Source organism: Rhinoraja longicauda, chromosome 20 (assembly GCF_053455715.1).
Source record: "Rhinoraja longicauda isolate Sanriku21f chromosome 20, sRhiLon1.1, whole genome shotgun sequence".
NCBI lineage: Eukaryota > Metazoa > Chordata > Chondrichthyes > Rajiformes > Arhynchobatidae > Rhinoraja > Rhinoraja longicauda.
In genome coordinates this window covers 15,886,710-15,906,225 of record NC_135972.1, presented here as the reverse complement: position 1 = coordinate 15,906,225, position 19,516 = coordinate 15,886,710, and the positions used below count along the sequence as shown (strand labels likewise).

General features: G+C 39.7%; 1 protein-coding gene across 2 annotated transcripts in view; it reads right to left on the bottom strand.

Moving 5' to 3' along the window:
• Positions 1-3,275: 3,275 nt before the first annotated feature.
• creb3l2 (cAMP responsive element binding protein 3-like 2) overlaps positions 3,276-19,516 on the bottom strand; it is a 65,494-nt gene continuing 49,253 nt past the window's right edge. For both annotated transcript variants that reach the window (XM_078416527.1, XM_078416528.1), the window contains exons 11-12: positions 6,343-6,610; positions 3,276-5,641 (exon numbers count right to left, since the gene is read on the bottom strand). In XM_078416527.1, coding sequence (XP_078272653.1) covers positions 5,572-5,641; positions 6,343-6,610 — 338 coding nt within the window. In that variant the 3' untranslated portion in view covers positions 3,276-5,571. The remainder of the gene's footprint in view (positions 5,642-6,342; positions 6,611-19,516) is intronic.

The window sequence follows — 19,516 nt, the reverse complement described above, 5'->3', positions numbered from 1 at the left end:
GCAAGATTGGTTTGGTGGCTTGGAGCATCAACATTGTAAGTTGTGAAGATTTCTAAAGTTGTAAAGATTTCTAGGACTAATCTAAAAAGATCTAGAAATCCAGATGAAGATTTACACAAATGCATCTTAGATGAGTTTAGCACAGTAATCTCAGGGGTTTTATGCATTGGCTGGTACTAGAATCAAGAATATGAATAAAGAACCTTATTTCTAATTCATAAAGTACTGAAGAAACTCAGCGGGTCAGGCAGTATCTTTGGAGGACATGGATTGGTGACATTTCAGGTCTAGATCCTTCTTCGCCTCCTCCAGAGGTGTTGCCCAACCTGCCGAGTTATTCCAGCACTTTGTGAGTTTTTTTCAAATCAGTAACTGCAGTTCCTTGTGTCTCTTTTTTCCAATTCATTCATGAGAGGATCTGGTTAAAGTATAGCACTATTTCATAACTTGCAATGATCTCTCATTGAAAGCCCCATTACTTTCCCAAGATCTGCACAGTTCATCAATAGATTTGGGATTTGGTTTCTTTAAATCCACTTTGTAGAGAAGTACTAAAAATATTTTACTACCAAGTGTGTATAATATGAATCCCATATTTTTTTCTAAAAATCACAACAACAAAAAATCAATAGCCTGTGACTTCAGCCATTAGCAGTCTTGAAAAAGCAACTGAATGAGCAATTCTGACACTTGCCAATACGATCAAAACCAGTACTTTAAAACATTATTTTTTAAATCTGCACCAACAGTCTAAGCAGTTTTAGAAGATGAGCTTTTCCGATTTGTTTTTGCTAAGTTTATCAGGATATCTCGAGTGTAATGGGGTCTTCATCAATTAAGACAAGATCTGATTCAAAAACCTTGTTATCCCATAGGTGCTGATTTTTAAAATTCTATTTGACATTTGTCCACACAGGACATTAAAGTCAGACGGAATAGGATAGTTAAAAAAACACATCAAGTTAAGGCTGCTAAACTGATTTCCCGGTTGCTAAACACCTTAATTTCCCTTCCATTTCCCACACTGACCTTTCTTTCCTAGGCCTCCTCCATTGTCAGGGTGGGGCTAAATGCAAATTGGAGGAACAGCATCTCATGTATCACTTGGGCAGCTTACAACCCAGAGGCATGAATATTGATTTAAATAAACCCTGCATTCCCTCTCTCCCCATCCCTCCCCCACCCAAGTCACACCAGCTTTTCATTCTCACCTGGCTAAACTAATACTGACCTGTTTCCTTTATCGTTACTTTTTTGCATATCTTTCATTCATTTGTTCTATATCTCTCTACATCATCTATATCTCTCGTTTCCGTTTCCCTTGACTTTCAGTCTGAAGAAAGGTCTCGACCCGAAACATCACCCATTCCTTCTCTCTAAAGATGCTGTCTGTCCCACTGTTATTTGTCTAACCTCAAGTTAGGGTTGGGTGTTTTCAAACCTCCCAGGTTGTGGGTGGTGGATGAGGTCAGTAGTTACAGATTTTAGACACTCAGAGGGATCACCATGGTAAAGTCTAGTGTGGGGGAAGTGGCAGAGAGGCAAGGGAGACATTTTGTAGGTGACATATCTTAATACCCTCAGGAAAAAGAGATATAGTAAGAGTAGCAAGGACCACAGCAATATAATTAAAAAATAAGCAAACTTGTAGTGGAGTGAAATGATCTTTGTTCTCTCTTGGAATTTGTCAAGACGTACACGCGAGGTGCTTAGAGTCATCTCAGAAATAGAAACAGTGATTACATTTCACTTTTTTCCCCAAAAGCAAAGACCAACTGTCTAGGAGAGCTTCAATCAAGGTCAGAGAGGACTACAAGTCCAAAATATCAATCAATAGAAGGAAAGATTATCAAGAGTAAATATGTCACCCTGTCAGAATTTATAAAGAAAATTAAATTTTATGTAATTTCACTGAACATACTCTACCTGGATTAAAAATCTTTTGAAGGCAATGACAGTAAAATTCTGACTTCAACATCTTGGAAATCCTGAGAATTCAGTACTGGCTCACTTGTTAGTTTGGAATGCAAGAGGGGTGCATGGCAGGGCTCTGGACCTGGAGTCAAGTGTGCAGATGGAGCCAGAATCAGGATCCGGAACGTGGGTAGGTTTGAGGATGGAGCAGGGGTCCAGCATACTTGTCTCTTTCCAGTTCCCTTCAGACTCATTAGGTCGGGAAATTTATTATTCTACTGTTTAAAATGGAAAACGGCAAAATAAAGGTATGTTGGGGTATGATTCGGGTCATGAGTATGAGCGGAGCACCAAGGCACATTCCTTGTATATGCACATACTTGGCCAATAAACTTATTAATTCATTCGAAGTAACATCTGGCACCAGGGTTCCGAGGGTGCTGGATTAATGGAGTTTTACTCTGCTATAATTAAGAGTTTACTGCTCATTATTCCCAGCTCTCCCATTCATTCGCAGAGTTAGGTCAATTTTCCAGTAGAAACAACTAAAAAGTTTCCATTCAAAACATGTTTTTGTTATAATAGACTTAAGAATGCTAATGAGGGAAAAATATGATTCATTTTGTGTTGCTTCGACTCCGTTATGGGCAAAATAAAAAGAGTCAAAAGAAGTGGCTAATGCAAGATCCTGAAGTCGCAATGAATGAAGTCAGAGGTTGAGCTGGTGAATAACCAGCTTTATCAATTCCTGATTTTTAAACATGGAAAGTATCATTCACAAACAGAAAATGGTCCAGGAAAATATGTGCAAAAGAGCAAGTATCCTAAAACCAGCTGTAAAACCTGGAGTGGATTTCTCCAACATTTGACATATAGGCATTGATTAACAAGGTACAGTCATAATAAAACAAAATCTCTTTGACCATACAGAGTTTAAAAATATGTAAATTGAACTTATTGAATTTTCATCTAATACTACTGATGTATAATTATTAAAACATTTAAAAAATCCCCCAAGATGATTCGACAATGATATTCATGCAGAATGTAAATGCTATTGAACGAGTGAAAGGAAGTCAACCATCAACAACAGCCTTGGCAACCCAGTAACTAAGTCACAGACAGGCACACTATGGGAAGTTTAGCAATTTTCTATGCTGGCAAATTATGGCTTTCACTGATTAGACTTCAGCAGTTTTCCAACACACATATGGTGATTTCTGAATGTGTAAGAAAGAACTGCAGATGCTGGTTTAAATCGAAGGTAGACACAAAATGCCGGAGTAACTCAGTGGGACAGGCAGCATCTCTGGAGAGAAGAAATAGGCCCTTCTCTCCAGAGATGCTGCCTGTCCCGCTGAGTTACTCCAGCATTTTGTGTCTACCTGGTGATTCCTGAACCTTGGTTCTTGCTAAGCTACCACCAGGTTTGGAAGGTTTCGTTGCATACACTTTACCTGAATGAACAGGCAGTGCACCATATCCGACAAACTGTAATTCTAACTGGTGTGGTTTTCTGAGCATTTCATGTTGTGGTGATGATTGATCACCAAAGGGTTTTTGTGGTGACAAAATAATTGAACTGGTTAAACTTCAGTTATAATGCTTTTCTGCATTTGTACTATGGTTATTCCTCTGTGGGGATGGTGGAATAGATTGGTCATATTAAATTAAGTTTGGAAGAGGAAAAAATGTGAGGTCATTGGAGACTTTTACTGGCTAATATACATTAACAGGACACTATCAAAATTAATGAATTGATAAAACTGAAAATCTTCATTTCATAAGTATAGATGCTGGCCTCGTTTACGGGCAAAATTATTTTAGATGGAAGACTTGGACCTCCATCAAATTCTGCTTTCCGAGATCTTATTTCCATTTTATAAATAAAAGGATTGATGTTTGACAAAAGAAATGACTGTTTACAACCTAGTAACAGAACTTGAAAAATAAAATAAATAGATATAATTATTTCCAACTTGGAATTCAATAATTTTGAGTGGGTGATGGCACACTTCCATAGTATGAAAGACACGAGACAAAAAATTGTCACTGATGTTGCTTGAAAAGTGTGTTATAACTCACTAGTACCTTTTAATGGCAGGAATAATTTGCAGAACTGTACAGCATGGAAGCCATTTGGCCCATTGTGTGTGCGATATGCGTTCTTTGGTCAATGAGAGAATACACAACATTGATACTGCGTTCAACCCAGAGGAAGGAATACTCTTCCTTCAGTAAAAGTCAACGAGAGAGTCAGAGACGTTCCACTGCTCTGCTGGATTACAGCTCAAGTCTGCCCGACAGACTTGCCTGTTCCTTTAAAAGGAACAGAGAAACCCACAATATCAAAGCACCAGGAAGTCTGGACAATAAAACGTAATGCTATTTCTTTCAGTTAAGGCTTGATCTAACTAAAAACATGCAGACTTGTTTTCAGATCTTTACTAAAAAAAATACAAAATGCAAAACTTGGTAAAAAACAAAAAATGCTAAAATCCAAAAGGAAGCTAAAGCTACATAGCAACAAAACTAATACAGGTCACTTAAAACGTTGCCACCCATGAAAGACAACAGGCGCCCAACATTGCAGTAAGGCAATGTAGAATCAATTTTACGAAAAGGTGAAGTTGAGGCAACCTCTAATGGGTTCATTAGCCCTTCTCCAAATATGGAGAATATTGTAGCTAATGTATCAATAATGCTGCTCCCGATGAGTGAAATAATTTAGACAAAAACATCAATAGTTCTGGCCAGGGACATAATTAGTAGGGATAATATTTCTCTCAGTTGCTGATTGAGGCCTACGTTTTACATGAGAGATAGGATACAAATAGTCAGAGTAAACCCGATAACTTGATGGATAAGACCATTGATCCCCCTGAAGAGACATAATAAGTAGAGGAAGGAGGTGATGCCTGACAAGTCCTCTGCTGCAAGGACAAGCAGGAACTTTCAGTTGAAAGGCCAATATCCCAAACAATTCTACTTTTATGGGATGATACACATTTTCACTTACACAAAAGAATAAATATAAAGCAAATGAGATAAAAATCAAAATAGTGTGGATGGTAGTGATCTGTAAAAATAAAAGCCCAGAAGACAGCAGGCCAGCCAGCAGCAGTAGAGAGGGAAATGTTTTAGGCCAATGATCATACATCAGGGCTAGAAAAAGCTGAGAGATAAAACAAGTTTCAAGAAATACAACTTGCTTATTGGATTTTTCAGTCCTTTTAAGAGCTCACTGAAATTTTTACTTCTCCCTCTCTTCAGGGAGAACAAAAGTGGACAAGTTGACAATGCATTTCTATCAATTCACCGAAACTCAAACTAATCTCTTCTGCTGGTTCTGAACGCTGAAATCTTAAACAAGAGTGGGATCCATTCCTTTGTAGGCTTAAATAAATAGCTTGTTGCACCCACTCTGTGCAACATAAAGAGTTATCAATGCAGAAAAGCTATATTTTATGACTCAAATTTCCAATACTTATAGATATTAATTTATATAAATTAATAAACAAGCTTACATTGCTTTACAGGAAATAATGCAGTAAGTATCTGATCTTCTCCTGGAAGTTTGAATAGCAGTCTGAGTTGGGTTTTATAAAAAGGGGACTGCTTTCGTTGCACATCAGGATTAAAGCCACTTTATAGTTTTTATGAGGTTGTGTTGACTCGTCTGTCAATTTCCACAGCAGTTTCATTAATCCCTAGACTGGGAAGGCCCCTAAAATGAAGCAAGACAAACACTAAAGTTACACACAGACATGTTAAAAGAAAGATCAAAAATTATCTGATAAAAAGGTTACCATGCAGAAAACAAATTAGTAGAGAAAACAAAAAGGTTTTTGAAAGAGATGCATGGCAGAAAAGATTTAACATTTATTTTGCAATCACAACTCTGAAGAATGACCTATGACCCTACCTATAATCACACTGCTGTTAGCAAGAGGTGTTAGTTTTCTCATCATTTATGTCTATAACTGAAGCTGACTGTGCATAAATTCTACTGTTTGTCAAGGAACTGCAGATTCAAATTCTGAACACAACAGATCCAGAAATAGCACAAAACACACTGTACTGAATTGTGCTGGCTGACAGCAGTCCAATTTAAAGGGAATCATTGTGTGCATGAAAATCTCATGAAATGAGAAGCAGTTTAAATGTTGACAGACTAAGTGAAAAGACGAATGTGATCCAGAATGACACAAATGTTAAAAATAATCTGATCAAGTGGATGTGCTATTCCTGGAGCCATCAGATTTATTTATCAGTGCTTAATGTTTCACTTGTGTTACAATTAGATTTAGTTTTTTCTTAAGCAGTCCATGCCAACTAAGATACCTTGTTGATTTCCTATTCCCCTAACATCTACCATGTTCAAACATACAAGGTGATTTTTAATACCGTCAGAATTATGAGCCATACCGTTGTGACTGGAGCTCTATCAGGACTGAATTTTCAGTTCTTGTTTCATTTGCTATTATATATTCTTCTGCTGGTTGCTCTGTGTGTGCAACTGCTTCCTGTGCCTGCTGCTTCTGTGCTGAGCCTCTGACTGTGAGGAACTGTGCCAGTCGCGTTCTTTCTCGAACAGATTCAGCTAATTTCTCCCAGGCATCTGTCGACATCACAGAACTGATCTCGTCTTCAAAGCCAGGGCGCTCCTCATAAAATAATAAATGTCTTGAGCGAACTGTGGGAAATAAAGTTATCAGAATTTAAGGCTACATTTTTTGCCCTGAATCACAAAACCACGTTGATTTGTAAACAGTACTCTTGCTAAATTAGTAATCAGTCTCACTAGATAACTTATTTCATTTAGTACATTGGCAAAATATCAAATGCTGACGAGAGAATATTGCCACAGCAGATTTTTTTTTGTATCTGCAAAGGTCTCTGCCATCTGAGGGTCCCAACAGACCAAGTACCTACTTAGATTTCTGCCTATGAGGGTCCAAGCATACCAAGTGGCAATTAAAATTATACATTTGGATTTTTAAAATCCTAAAAATAAGATTTTTCTTGAATGACAGCTTTTACAAAATAATTGATACAAGGCTAGTTTTTCAGCAAAGGAACACAGAAATTGAAGCAGGAGTAGGCCACCAGGCCGTCAAGCCTACCTCTTCAGTCAATATGATCATGGCTGATCTCTGCTTGCTTAACACTTCTTCGTCATTCCCACAACCAAAGATCCCCCCAAACTTTGAAAAATGTATTTACTTCCATCTTAACTACTTCTAATGATCTATCTTCCACAGCTCCCTGGGGAAGAGAATATCCCACTACGAAAGAAAATTTGTACGCATCCCATTTCAAATAACACTATCTTGTAACCATGTCCCTTGTTTGAACTTCCCACAAGTTAAAACATCTCAGCATCTATCCTATGCACTCTTGCGATCTTATACATTTCAATAAAATGACCTCTAGTTCTTCCAAACTCTAAAGAATACAAACCCAAACTGTTTAGCCTCTTGTGCTCGGGAAAGATGGAGAGGGTAATGGGGACTGGGCAATTGAATTTAATGTGCCGGATCCACAGTCAGCCATATGCTTGCTGAGCATCTGAGTGGAAGTCCCCAGGATCTTGGTAATGCAGATTAGTGGGACCCCATTATTACTGGAATTCCCCATTACTACTTGAATTATCAGGTAGTGTAACATGGACCATCCAGTGAATGTGAGCAAACATGGAAGTGCCAAACCTCCTGTCAGGTGACAGGGAATCTCCAGAGCTCTCCAGTAATTAACTCCGTGTGGAAAAGAATGGGTTTAGTTAGTTAAGCTACAATTAAGTTTTACAATTTTAAATTCTTTTGAATTGGTTCAATGTATTTGGATGTTTAAAATTGTTTTGTAGTGTATTTAATTATGTTAAAATATTTTTTTAAGTTTGAAAACTTAATAATTTCCATTATGAATGTTAAAAATCTAAATAATATTCATACTCTTTCACAGTTATCTATGCCAAAGAGCATGGGTTATCTGCTTATCAATTTGTTTTGTTTGTGCCCTGTCCTCTTCACCTCCCCCTCTTACACCAAGTGATCTATAGAAGCTTCAGCAGTGTAGGATGCATTCATCTTCTTCTGACAAGTGGCCGAGGGAAGATTTCAATTGGATAAGGTAGAAATAGGATACTTACAAGAGGACATTTATTTTTTGTTAACTATTGAGTTTGTATGTAAAAAAAACCCTCATGCATGGGGGTAAATAAAAATTGCTTTCAGATCATGAAACATTTTTTGCTGTTAATCTGGATTGTAATAAACACAAAGCTCCTGAGTGAGACAGCATGAAAACGGGCCCTTCGACTCATTTTCTATTCCATTTACAGTACTTCTACTTTTAAATTGTCTTTTTATTCTCCCCATATTCTCATCGACTCTCCACTCCCCCCCACCCCCACCTTATCCCAGATTCTAGTCTACACGTGTCGGATGTGGGAGAAAACTGGAGCACCTAAAGGAAACTCACATGGTTATAGGAAGAATGTCTAAAATTCAAAAATACATCATCCAAATTGGCATTGAACCTGGGTCCACCCTAATAAAAATCACAACCACTCCCTGCCAACTTTTCTCTCCAGAAACATATCTACTTAGAAATTGGTTTGCACTTAAAGGTGCATTGAATAGCTGATAAACAGTGGGCCAATGTATATTCTATCTGTGGGATTACCTCTGGGATTCCATAGTACCCAAGGTCCATAGATCTGTGTGTTACTGTGCATTCAAGGCCTCTGCAACGTACAGTTCACAAGATCAGGTGAAGATCTGTGTTGTTGTGGGAGAGACCAAGGGTAGGAAGGGATTTGAAGAGGAGGGAGCAAAGTTGGGTTCAATCAATCAATCCAGGATTAAGGGCAGAGCATCAGCGATTAAGGGACATTAGCATCAGCATTGATTGAAGCATTTTAGAAGGGTAGTTAATGTTGAGATTGATGGTTGGGTTACTGGAGTTTGGCAAATGGCAGTCCACTTGGAGGCAATCATGGGTGGAAGGATGAGATGGCAGCCTGGCAGTCAGATCTGCTGCGAGGATGGGTCGGTCCAGCTTGGGAAGTCTGAAACAGAGTGGGCGCACACCTCAGAAGGAACCTAAGCTGGTTGGGATCCCAGTACTGATCCCCATTTGGCACGTAAAAGCCTGCCTCTGCAGAGGTGGCATAGATGTGGTATGGCCTTTAAGAGCATATAATATTACGGAAGTTGTATTAGGCAGACTTACATGCCACTGGAGACCACTGTATACATCCAGGGTACTATATTAATATAGTAGAAACAGGGAGGGCCTGGAACAATATTCATTGGCTTCATGCAATGGTTGGAAAGTCTCCAATTTTTGATCATATAAAATTGGATTGTGTGATGCACAAAAAGTTGGCAACACTCATTCCTATTTCCAGATAATCTTGGCATCACGTATTCCAATTTCCAGATAATTGTCTCTCGAGCCCTTTAGTACTTTCTATTTCATTTATGTAACTAATTCCATAATTCACGTAATTCTTGATTCCTAATTATGACCTGGCGTCCTTGCTATTTGAGCCATTTATGATAATGAACAATTGGCTGGATTAAAGGTTGTTAATTCCCTTCATAATCCTCAAAATTTCCATGTGGGTCAATAACATTGTAAACATGAATTAAATCATAAGCGGAACGCTGTCTCAAAAAACTTCAAGGAGATAACAATAGAGAAAAATAGACACTGCCATAAAAGCACATACTAGAAGGAGAACCAGTTGATAATAAATATGGATTTTAGGTTGAATCTTGAAGTACGGCAAGGAAGTAAATTGTGGGATAGTTTAGGGAGAGAAGAATGGCAGAATGCACATATCACTGGGCCAAGTGCAGCGATCCAGGGAAAAAGTGGCGCAAGGGTTGCAAGACAGGAATACGTACCATTAAAATTTAAGCAATTGAGGGACCAGGACCCAAAACAGGCTCACAAATACACAACTCATTGACATATGTATAGCCTTTAGTGCGTCAAAACCAATCAGATTTGATGAGCTGCACCTGTGTAGGGCAAGAGGCTGTCTGGGAGAATATTGGTCACCTGAAAGTCCATGTTTATTTCCACTTAAAGGACAAACTTTTCTGAAGTCAAATGCCTCATACTCAAGATAATCTCTTACCTGAAAATGCACCTCTTTATGGAGAAAAGTGATCAAAATTATGTATATAGTGGAAGAGGAAATTGCAGATCCAATTTGGACAGGTTGGTAATAAACAGATCATTTTCATTGGATAATCACTGCTTATTTTCAGCTGTCATGATCAAACCTTATAATCACAATGCACTGGAGTGGAAAGTACAGCATCCTCATGACTCCGTGAACATGAAGGTAGTTGGAGAATTCATCTTATGTCAGACAGAGCCACAGTTAATTCACTGAACTAATTGTCTAAATTCCCATGTGGCACATTCTAACCCAGTCATTGTTCATTTCCGTAGCCATCTCGTGTCCATAATATGTAAAATGTCCATCGTGACAATACAACATAATTTTCATTAAAAAGACTGGAACACAATTTCTTGGTAAATAATACTGATTGAGATAATGAATAGTACACATGGCTGATTTGTTCTATTAACAACCTCAATGGACAAATCAATTTGTGAATTCTGCACAACTTTTGCAAGTTAATATGTTCCCGATTGGAAGTAATTGAATTAAGTTTACTCATCCCCATCACATCTTTTTCAGTTATCAATATGTTACAATGAGTGGAAGACATCATTTAAATCCAGTCTGTGGATCATTACAAGTGTTGTCAGGTTACACTGCACTATATTCCCAAGATCATTTCCAAGAACTGAGTGCTGTCTGTTCTCCAAAGGTCATTGATTCAAATGACAGTGCAGAACCTTTAACTGCCTCACACCACCATAATTAATCGTAGCTGGCAACAACTCATGATCAAATGTCTTTGGGGCAAACCAGAAGAAGCAGAGTTTCACAATGGGATAAACTTTCTGAAAAATATTAGAGTCATGCACAATCCTTCTCCTGAAGATTAAAAACACTACAGATTCTGGAAACATTTAGCAGATCAGAGGCAATTTCATGTTCATTAGATTTGAGAATAATTACAAATGAAATATGTTTTAAGTTGCAGGGAAAGGGGGTTAAAGGGAGAAGAGAACAAATGTGAAGGTCTGTTATATGGTGGAAGGCAGGAATGAGTAAATGACAAAAAAGGTTGATAGTTCTGCTTGAAATGAAGTCTTAATAGAGTGAGAACATGGAAAATAGAACATAGAAGAGTACAACATAGAAACAGGCCTACATGTTCATGGTGGCTGTGCCGAGCATGATGCTAAATTAAATTAATCTCAACCATCTGGACGTGATTCATATCTCTCCATAACTAAAAGCTTCTTAAAATGCCTCTATCATGTCTGTCTCCACCATCACCCTTGGCAGAGCAATCCAGGCACCCACCAAGAAGGTGCTGCACCAATGCAGGAGAGGTTTGGGTCCTCTTGGTCTAGTATCCTTTAACTTTTGCCCCTTTCAACTTAAACCTATACTCTCTAGTCCAGCGTTTCTCAACCGGGGTTCTGCTAGAGGTTCCGAGAGAAATCGTGATAAATAGGCTAATCATATACTGTTCGGTCGGTTTAAAAAACTTTTGACTCGTACTTTTTTCATTGCTGCATGCCTGGAAGCTGCCGGACTGCCATGTTAGTCAGCTAAATCCAATTACTATGAGTAGCATTTCATTTTGCTCGATAGGGCCACTCACTCTCTTATAACTTCACCTAAAATTTCAATAAACCTCTCCTCAGCTCTCGCCATAGTAAATATCAACGTCTGTCTGATAGTCTACCCTTCAACTTTTCATTTCTGAATAAAGCCGAAAACTTTTTCAGGCCCCAGTACAATAGCTGCCTTGGACTTAGAACTACACTCGGCTACATTATGTTCTGGTAGGCAGTACAACTAATAAGCACATCACTATTTTCAACTTTTTTTCCCCCCTGCCAACCTAGTCTAGCAATTTAGTAAAGTGAGAAAGTTTTCAAAACTTTTCCGTGTACTCTTTCCACTAACGTAATTTACACGATTAGATATGCCTGTAAGGTTCTAGGGCCGTAATAGTAGAGCTCGCTCGCACTTCTGCGAAATGAGTAAGCAAGATGATTAAAAACTCACTGTACAGACCTCGCTCGAGCACAGTTTTCAAAACCACCTGAAAGTAACCAATTGTTTAAAGTTTGAGCAGCTTACTGGTTCCTTGGAAAGTGGCGAGTTTACTCTGCAAATATTCACTTCCAGTGATTACAGAGAAATAAAAGCATATAAATTGACATGTGGCCACGTGAATACATTGTACACATTATGGTGGGAGGCATTGGATCCAAGACCTAATGCCTTGGTGACTGTGATTTGGATCCTCTTCTAACTGCAAATTACATCGACACAAGTTATTTGTATCATATTGACAAGACAGAAGTCTGTCAATATGATACATTATTCATGAGTTTTATATATGGCTCCAGGCTCCTTCTTGCAATCCTCCATATTTGTATTGTTTTGTGCGTTTATGTTAAAATATTGAACAACAGCGGCAGTTTCCCCCCTCGGTAAATACACGTAGTTAAACATGAACGGAACAGAAATAAATATCTAATTGAGGCATGCTGATATCGTCAGGTCAAGCCACACGATACAAATTCGTGATTTTCTATTCAGTACGTTGTTCAGGCCCAGCTTCTATTAAAGGGACACCACAGATAAATTTGTTCTCGTAAAGAAAAAGAGATTAATAAAGGTATATAATAATTTTTATCTAGGGGTTCCCCGAGACATGAAAATTATTTCAAGGGTTCCGCAAGGGTAAAAAGGTTGAGAAACGCTGCTCTAGTCCTGGGAAAAAGGTGCTGACTGTCTACCCTATCTATGCCTCTCATAATTTTATAAACTTCTACCAGATCTCCCCTCAACCTCCGACATTCCAGAGAAATCAATGCAAGTTTGTCCAACCTCTCATTATGGGTAATACGCTCTAAACTATGCAACATTCTGGTAAAGCTATTCTGCACTTCTCCAAAGCCTCCACATCCTTCCTATAATGGGACAATTAGAACGGCATATAATACTCCACATGCATCCTAACCAAAGTTCTATAAACCTGCAACATGACGTTGTGACACTAATACTCAATGCCCCAACTGATGAAAGCAAGCATACCATACACTTTCTTTACCACTCTACTTGTATGACCACTTTCAAGGATCAATGGAATTAGACTCCCAAGATGCCACTATACATCAATGCTGTTAAGAGTCTTTCCATTATCATACTTTCCTCTTACACAATCTCCTAAAGAGCAACATCTCACACTTGCTCAGATTACATTCCATTTGCCATTTCTCTGCCCATTTCAGTAAACTAATCTACATCCCGCTGTATAGTTTGACAGCCCTCTTCACCATCTGCAACTCCATCACTTTTGGAGTTGCCTGCAAACTGACTAACCAACATATCGATGGTTGGCGTGGACTCAAAGGGCCAGAGGGCCTGTTTCCATGCTGTATCTCTAAACTAAGATGAACATCTACATCCAATTCATATCCAATACATACAAGCAATCACCGATTTGCTGAATAGGTGAGTTACGTAAACTCAAACTTACATAAATGATTCACAATAGATGGTCCTGTTTCCTGAAAGGCCTGTGTTATTGCACCGAGAGGATGTCGAGGGCTTCCCGTCCACTTCAAAGGTATAAAAATGTCCCCCCGGGCTCGCTGCCCTTGCAGTTTTAGCCACTGTCAGATTGGGAAGGCGAGCGAGAACGAGGGAGGAGGTGGAGAGCAACTCCTAACCGAGTCGCTGACCCCTCCCACAAGGTGCACCAGCAGGTCCTTCTTCACCAGCTGCCGCATCTTCCGGTTGACATGGCTGTTGTTGCTGCCGCTTCTTGCTGTCGGCTCCACCTCTCCCCCTCCACCACCCCTTCTTCTACCCCGCAATTGCTGACACCTTCCACCTTGACTCCAGGGAGGAGGAGGTGGAAGAAGCGGCAGGTGGAGAGAGGTGTCAGAGCTCCACCATGAAAGACCACGTCTTGACGGTGGCGTCCGTCTGAAGAAAGCACTGTTGGCCAGTAGCTTCCCGGCTTCAACAGTCATGTCAATGGGACGGTGTGACAGCTGGTGAAGGGCTCACTGGTGCAGATCAGCGGCATCGGCACTTAGTTTTAAGGTGAAACATCACAAAGTGCTGGAGTAATTCAATGGATTGAATCAGTCTGAAGGAGGGTCCCGACCAAAATCATCACCAATCCATGTTACTCCCGCACTTTGTGACGATTTGTTGATTAACCAGTATCTTAAGTTAATTTTTTCTACACAGTTTTATGGTGATTCCGACTCGCACAAAATCTGACTTGTCTAAGGGTTTACGGAACATATATCTGTATATCACAGATAAAGGTCTCAGTACAGATTCCTGCAGGACTCCACTGGTCAGAGACTTCAGCCAGAATAACACCCTTCCACCACAACACTTTAACTTCCATGAGTAAGGCAATTCCAAATCCAAACGACCAAGTCATGTGTATTCAATGTAAGCAAATAAAATATCACCTGGAGGAGATGCAAGTGGATAATTGAAGGGAAATATCACAAGTGATGGAATAAATATTGGAAATCTGAAGTGTTGATTATCTGAGTTTAACTCATCTGCTGAATTTGTAATATACCTAATGGAAAATGAAGTACTATTTCTCAAGCTTACAAGGCTGTCAGAATAAAGCATGAATATGTATTAAGGTGACAAAAGGGAACAGATGTAAGGAGAGTAGTTCTGAATGGGAAATGGAATAGACGGCCTGGGGTCCATGTTTAGACCTCGTAGACATGGTTAGGGATGATGTATTGAAAACATTAACATGGAAGATATTATAGTTAGATAGCAGAGATTCTAAGAGAACTGAATCATGAAAGGAGAAAATTTGGGGAAAACTGTTGCCCTGAGAGTTATTGAGAATCTGTGGAATTGTAGTGGATACTGTTTATAAACTTAACCCTTGAAGTGGAAATTTTAAAAAAAAGTCAAAGACAGAAGCAGAAGAGCTGGAGATTGACCACATTAAGGTGAGAACTGATAGGAAACTGGCAGCTAGGTTGACACGATATTCTAGTTCATGGCGTGAGCAGGAAATGGTTTGATACAGGCAAAAATGTACATGTGTAAAAAAAAGTAGGGATTAAACAGAATGCCTCACATTTGCCAGCTATAGCTTGGACCCATATTAACTTCCTTTGCATGGAGGAAGGGAGTAGAGTCAAGGGAGAAGTTATTTAATGCAAGGCATTGGACAGCCCCTTTCCCATCTCTGCTGATAGTCCAAATATATGTTCTGCATAATTTGGTATTGTCTTGTTATATTGGTGCATTATTTACTTTATGAAAAAACGGTCATTTTAAAATCCACCTGCTTGATACTGCAAATTCTATTTCAGTCATCTACATCATCAAATGTTATATTGTGCCTCAGAAGAACTGTATTGTTATGCATTCCAGAATACTTTTCATTTTTAATAATTTCCTGTAGTGTACTGACATGACAACTGATTTATTTGCTATTAATTTTAACAGTCTCAACATTCTCAAATATCAGATATTGAATTTTATGTCATATCTGCAAATCAAAAGAATGTATTTTATCTACATCACTTCAACTCTGGTATTAAAGTAGCTTCATTTGACATAAATCAATTACAGGTACTCCTCAGCTTCCAATGGGTATCCGTTCCGAGAAATCCATCGGAAACCGAAAGTATTGTAAGTCGAAATGCATTGAAAACACGCGATCACGTGTCCGGAAGCGAGCGGCGGCTCGCAACGGGTCGCTGCCGTATGCGCCATGGCAAAGTTGAACTATCGCAAGTCGAACCATCGTAACCTGGGGAGTACCTGTAAATGCCAAACGTTCCTTATACGCTGTTTTGTTCCTAAAGGTTTCTTCTTTGGTAATGTGACTTCACTGGCAAAGTAGTTAAATATTACCCATCCCCAAATTGCCCTCAAGAAGGTGTTGTATATTGAACTGTTACAGTCTTTCTGGTGAAGATGCTCCCATTGTTGTGTTGTGGAGGAAATTCCAGGATTCAGACGAGCCAGGGATAGACAATAGATAATAGGTGCAGGAGTAGGCCATTCGGCCCTTCGAGCCAGCACCGCCATTCAATGTGATCATGGCTGATCATTCTCAATCAGTACCCCGTTCCTGCCTTCTCCCCATACCCCCTGACTCCGCTATCCTTAAGAGCTCTATCTAGCTCTCTCTTGAATGCATTCAGAGAATTGGCCTCCACTGCCTTCCGAGGCAGAGAATTCCACAGATTCACAACTCTCTGACTGAAAAAGCTTTTCCTCATCTCCGATCTAAATGGCCTACCCCTTATTCTTAAACTGTGGGTGAGGTAATGGAGAGAAAAACTGCCAATATTTTGGGCAGAAGATAGACTCAAAGTGCTGGAGTAACTCAGCGGGTCAGGCAGCATCTCTGGAGAACATGGGCGGGTGACATTTCGGGTCAGAACCCTTCTCCAGAGATGCTGCCTGACCCGCTGAGTTAGTCCAGCACTTTGTGTCTATCTTCAGTATAAAGCAGGATCAGTTCCTTCCGACACAATATTTTGGTCAGTATATTGTGTGACTTGAAGGGGAATCTGCAGCTAGTGATCTTTCTTTGGCTTCTGTTATCCTGGTCCTTGTACCATAAATCACAGGTTTGGGAAATAGATTTTATTGACGGTACATGCTGCAGACACTGTGCACCGGAATTGGTAGGGATTAATATTTAGGTGGTGAACGGAGTATTAATCAAACAGTTTGTCCTGGATAGCATTAAGTTTCTTACACATTGCTGAAGCTACACACACACACACTGATAGGTGAAGAACACCTCATTATGCTTTTGATCTGTTCAGAGGTAAGTGGAGAACACCTTGTGCTTTTGATTTGTGCATTGTAGGTAGCATACTTAGTTCTGGTAAATGGCCCTCTGCTAACCTCAATACTGGGAAAAACTATGTCAGGACAAGATGCTGAACGCTTCTGACACTGAAATGGGTCCCAATAAGTGTTTTGGAGGTTAAAACAGGGTGGGTACAGAGTGATGGCAAAGGCTATAGGCCTAAATAAACCTTTATTGTGGCCATGGATGTCAGTTCGGAAGCTGGGAGAGGAATGTTGGAGTGGGGAGGGAATAGATTCATTTGGCAGTTGGGAAAAAAGGAAGGCGAGGAAATTCAATATGAATGGAAGTCCAGAAGATGCAAGGGGTGGATGAATTACAAGACAAGCAGTTCTGACAATGGGATGTATCAGGACAGGCTATTTAAAAATGGATATCACAGGATACGTGGAGGAGTTTAGAGATCACAGTAACTTTAAGTTTGGCTAGAAATGGGCAAAAAATTTGAAAGGGGGGAAATAGAAAAACTTGTTTAACATGTCAATCCCATCTTTTCTGATCAAAATTCCATCTGCGTGCATTATCAGATATTAACCTCAAGGTAAATTTTATATTAGCGTTATTTGTGAAATGAATCACTAATATTACTCCTTGGTCCCAATTCAAATTGAATGAGGGAAATAGAGTTAAAAAGATGTCTACAATATTCAGCCCTGATGTGGTGAACTTCCAATTTATCCAGACTTGTGATCTGTCCACCAAAGCCTGCTGGATCTCTCAGTTGCTAATCATTTTAACTCTCCTTCCCAAACAGACCATTCTGTCCTTGGCCTGCTCCATTGCAATGGCACCTAATATTCCCCTTGAGTAGCTTACAACCTTACGAGTTCCTCTAGCATTGTGTCTATCTTTGGTATGAACCTTGAATTCTCCAATTATAAGTAAACCACCCGGCACCCTCACTTCTCTGAGTCTCCTCCCACTACAATGCACAGCCACTTCTCCCACTATCCTGCCCCAGTCACTTCCTTTGTACATTTTTGAGGATGTAACTAGGAAAATGGACAAGGGAGAGCCAGTGGATGTAGTGTACCCGGACTTTCAGAAAGCCTTTGATAAAGTCCCACATAGGAGATTAGTGGGCAAGATTAGAGGACATGGATAGAAAATAGGTTGGCAGACAGGAAACAAAGAGTAGGGATTAACGGGTCCCTTTCAGAATGGCAGGCGGTGACTAGTGGGATACCGCAAGGCTCGGTGTTGGGACCGCAGCTATTTACAATATACATTAATGACTTAGATGAAGGGATTAAAAGTAACATTAGCAAATTTTCAGATGACCCAAGCAGGGTGGCAGTGTGAACTGTGAGGAGGATGCTATGAGGATGCAGGGTGTCTTGGTCAGGTTGTGTGAATGGGCAGATGCATTGCAGATGCAGTTTAATGTGGATAAATGTGAGGTTATCCACTTTGATGTTAAGAACAGGAAGGCAGATTATTATCTGAATGGTGTCAAGTTAAGAAATGGGGAAGTACAATGAGATCTGGATGTCCTTGTTCATCAGTCACTTAAAGTTGGCATGCAAGTGCCGCAGGCAGTGAAGAAAGCTAATGGCATGTTGGCCTTTATGACACGAGGAGTGAGTATAGGAGCAAAGAGGTCCTTCTACAGTTGTACAGGGTCCTAGTGAGACCGCACCTGGAGTTCTGTGTGCAGTTTTGGTCTCCAAATTTGAGGAAGGACATTCTTGCTATTGAGGGCATGCAGCGTAGGTTCACTAGGTTAATTCCCGGAATGACTATTCCATATAATCCCCTATTGCCAGGCAATCCTTTTTCATCAAAGAAGGATGAAAGGCTTTGAAAGAGGAAATATATTTAAATATTTTCCAGGATAAGGGACTTTAAATGCTGGACAGATGAAAGGAAGGCTTTTGTAACTGAAAGGAAGGATCCTTGTAACTGAAGAGGTTGGTCAAGTGGGAGAGCTGATAGAAACATAGGAAAAAAAGGTGTAGGAGTAGGCCATTCGACCCAGCACCGCCATTCAATATGATCATGGTTGTTCATCTAAAATCAGTACCCCGTTCCTGCTTTTTCCCCATATCCCTTGATTCCTTTAGCCCTAAGAGCTAAATCTAACTCTCTTGAAAATATCCAGTGACTGGCCTTCACTGCCTTCTGTGGCAGAGAATTCCACAGATTCACAACTCTCTGGGTAAATAAGTTTTTCCTCACCTCATTCCTAAATGGCCTACCCCTTATTCTTAAACTGTGACCCCTGGTTCTGGACTCCAACATGTAGAACATTTTTCCTGCATCTAGCCTGTTCAATCCTTTAAGAATTTTATATGTTTCTATAAGATCCCCTCTCCTCCTCCTAAATTCCAGCGAGTACAAGCCCAGCCTATAGTTTTTGTAAAGTCATGAAGAGGATATACTGAGCAGATAGAGAGAAGCTGTTCACACTTGCAGAGTGAAGACAAACTTAAGGGTATAAAATGAAGGCGATTGGTGAAAAATAAAAAAGCAGTGGCAAAGGTCTTTTTTAAAGTACAACAAGACAACTGGTATGGATTTGATAAGCTGAATGACTGCCTTTTCTGCGATGTCCTTTCCGTGAACTGGTACTAATGCTGCTATCAATG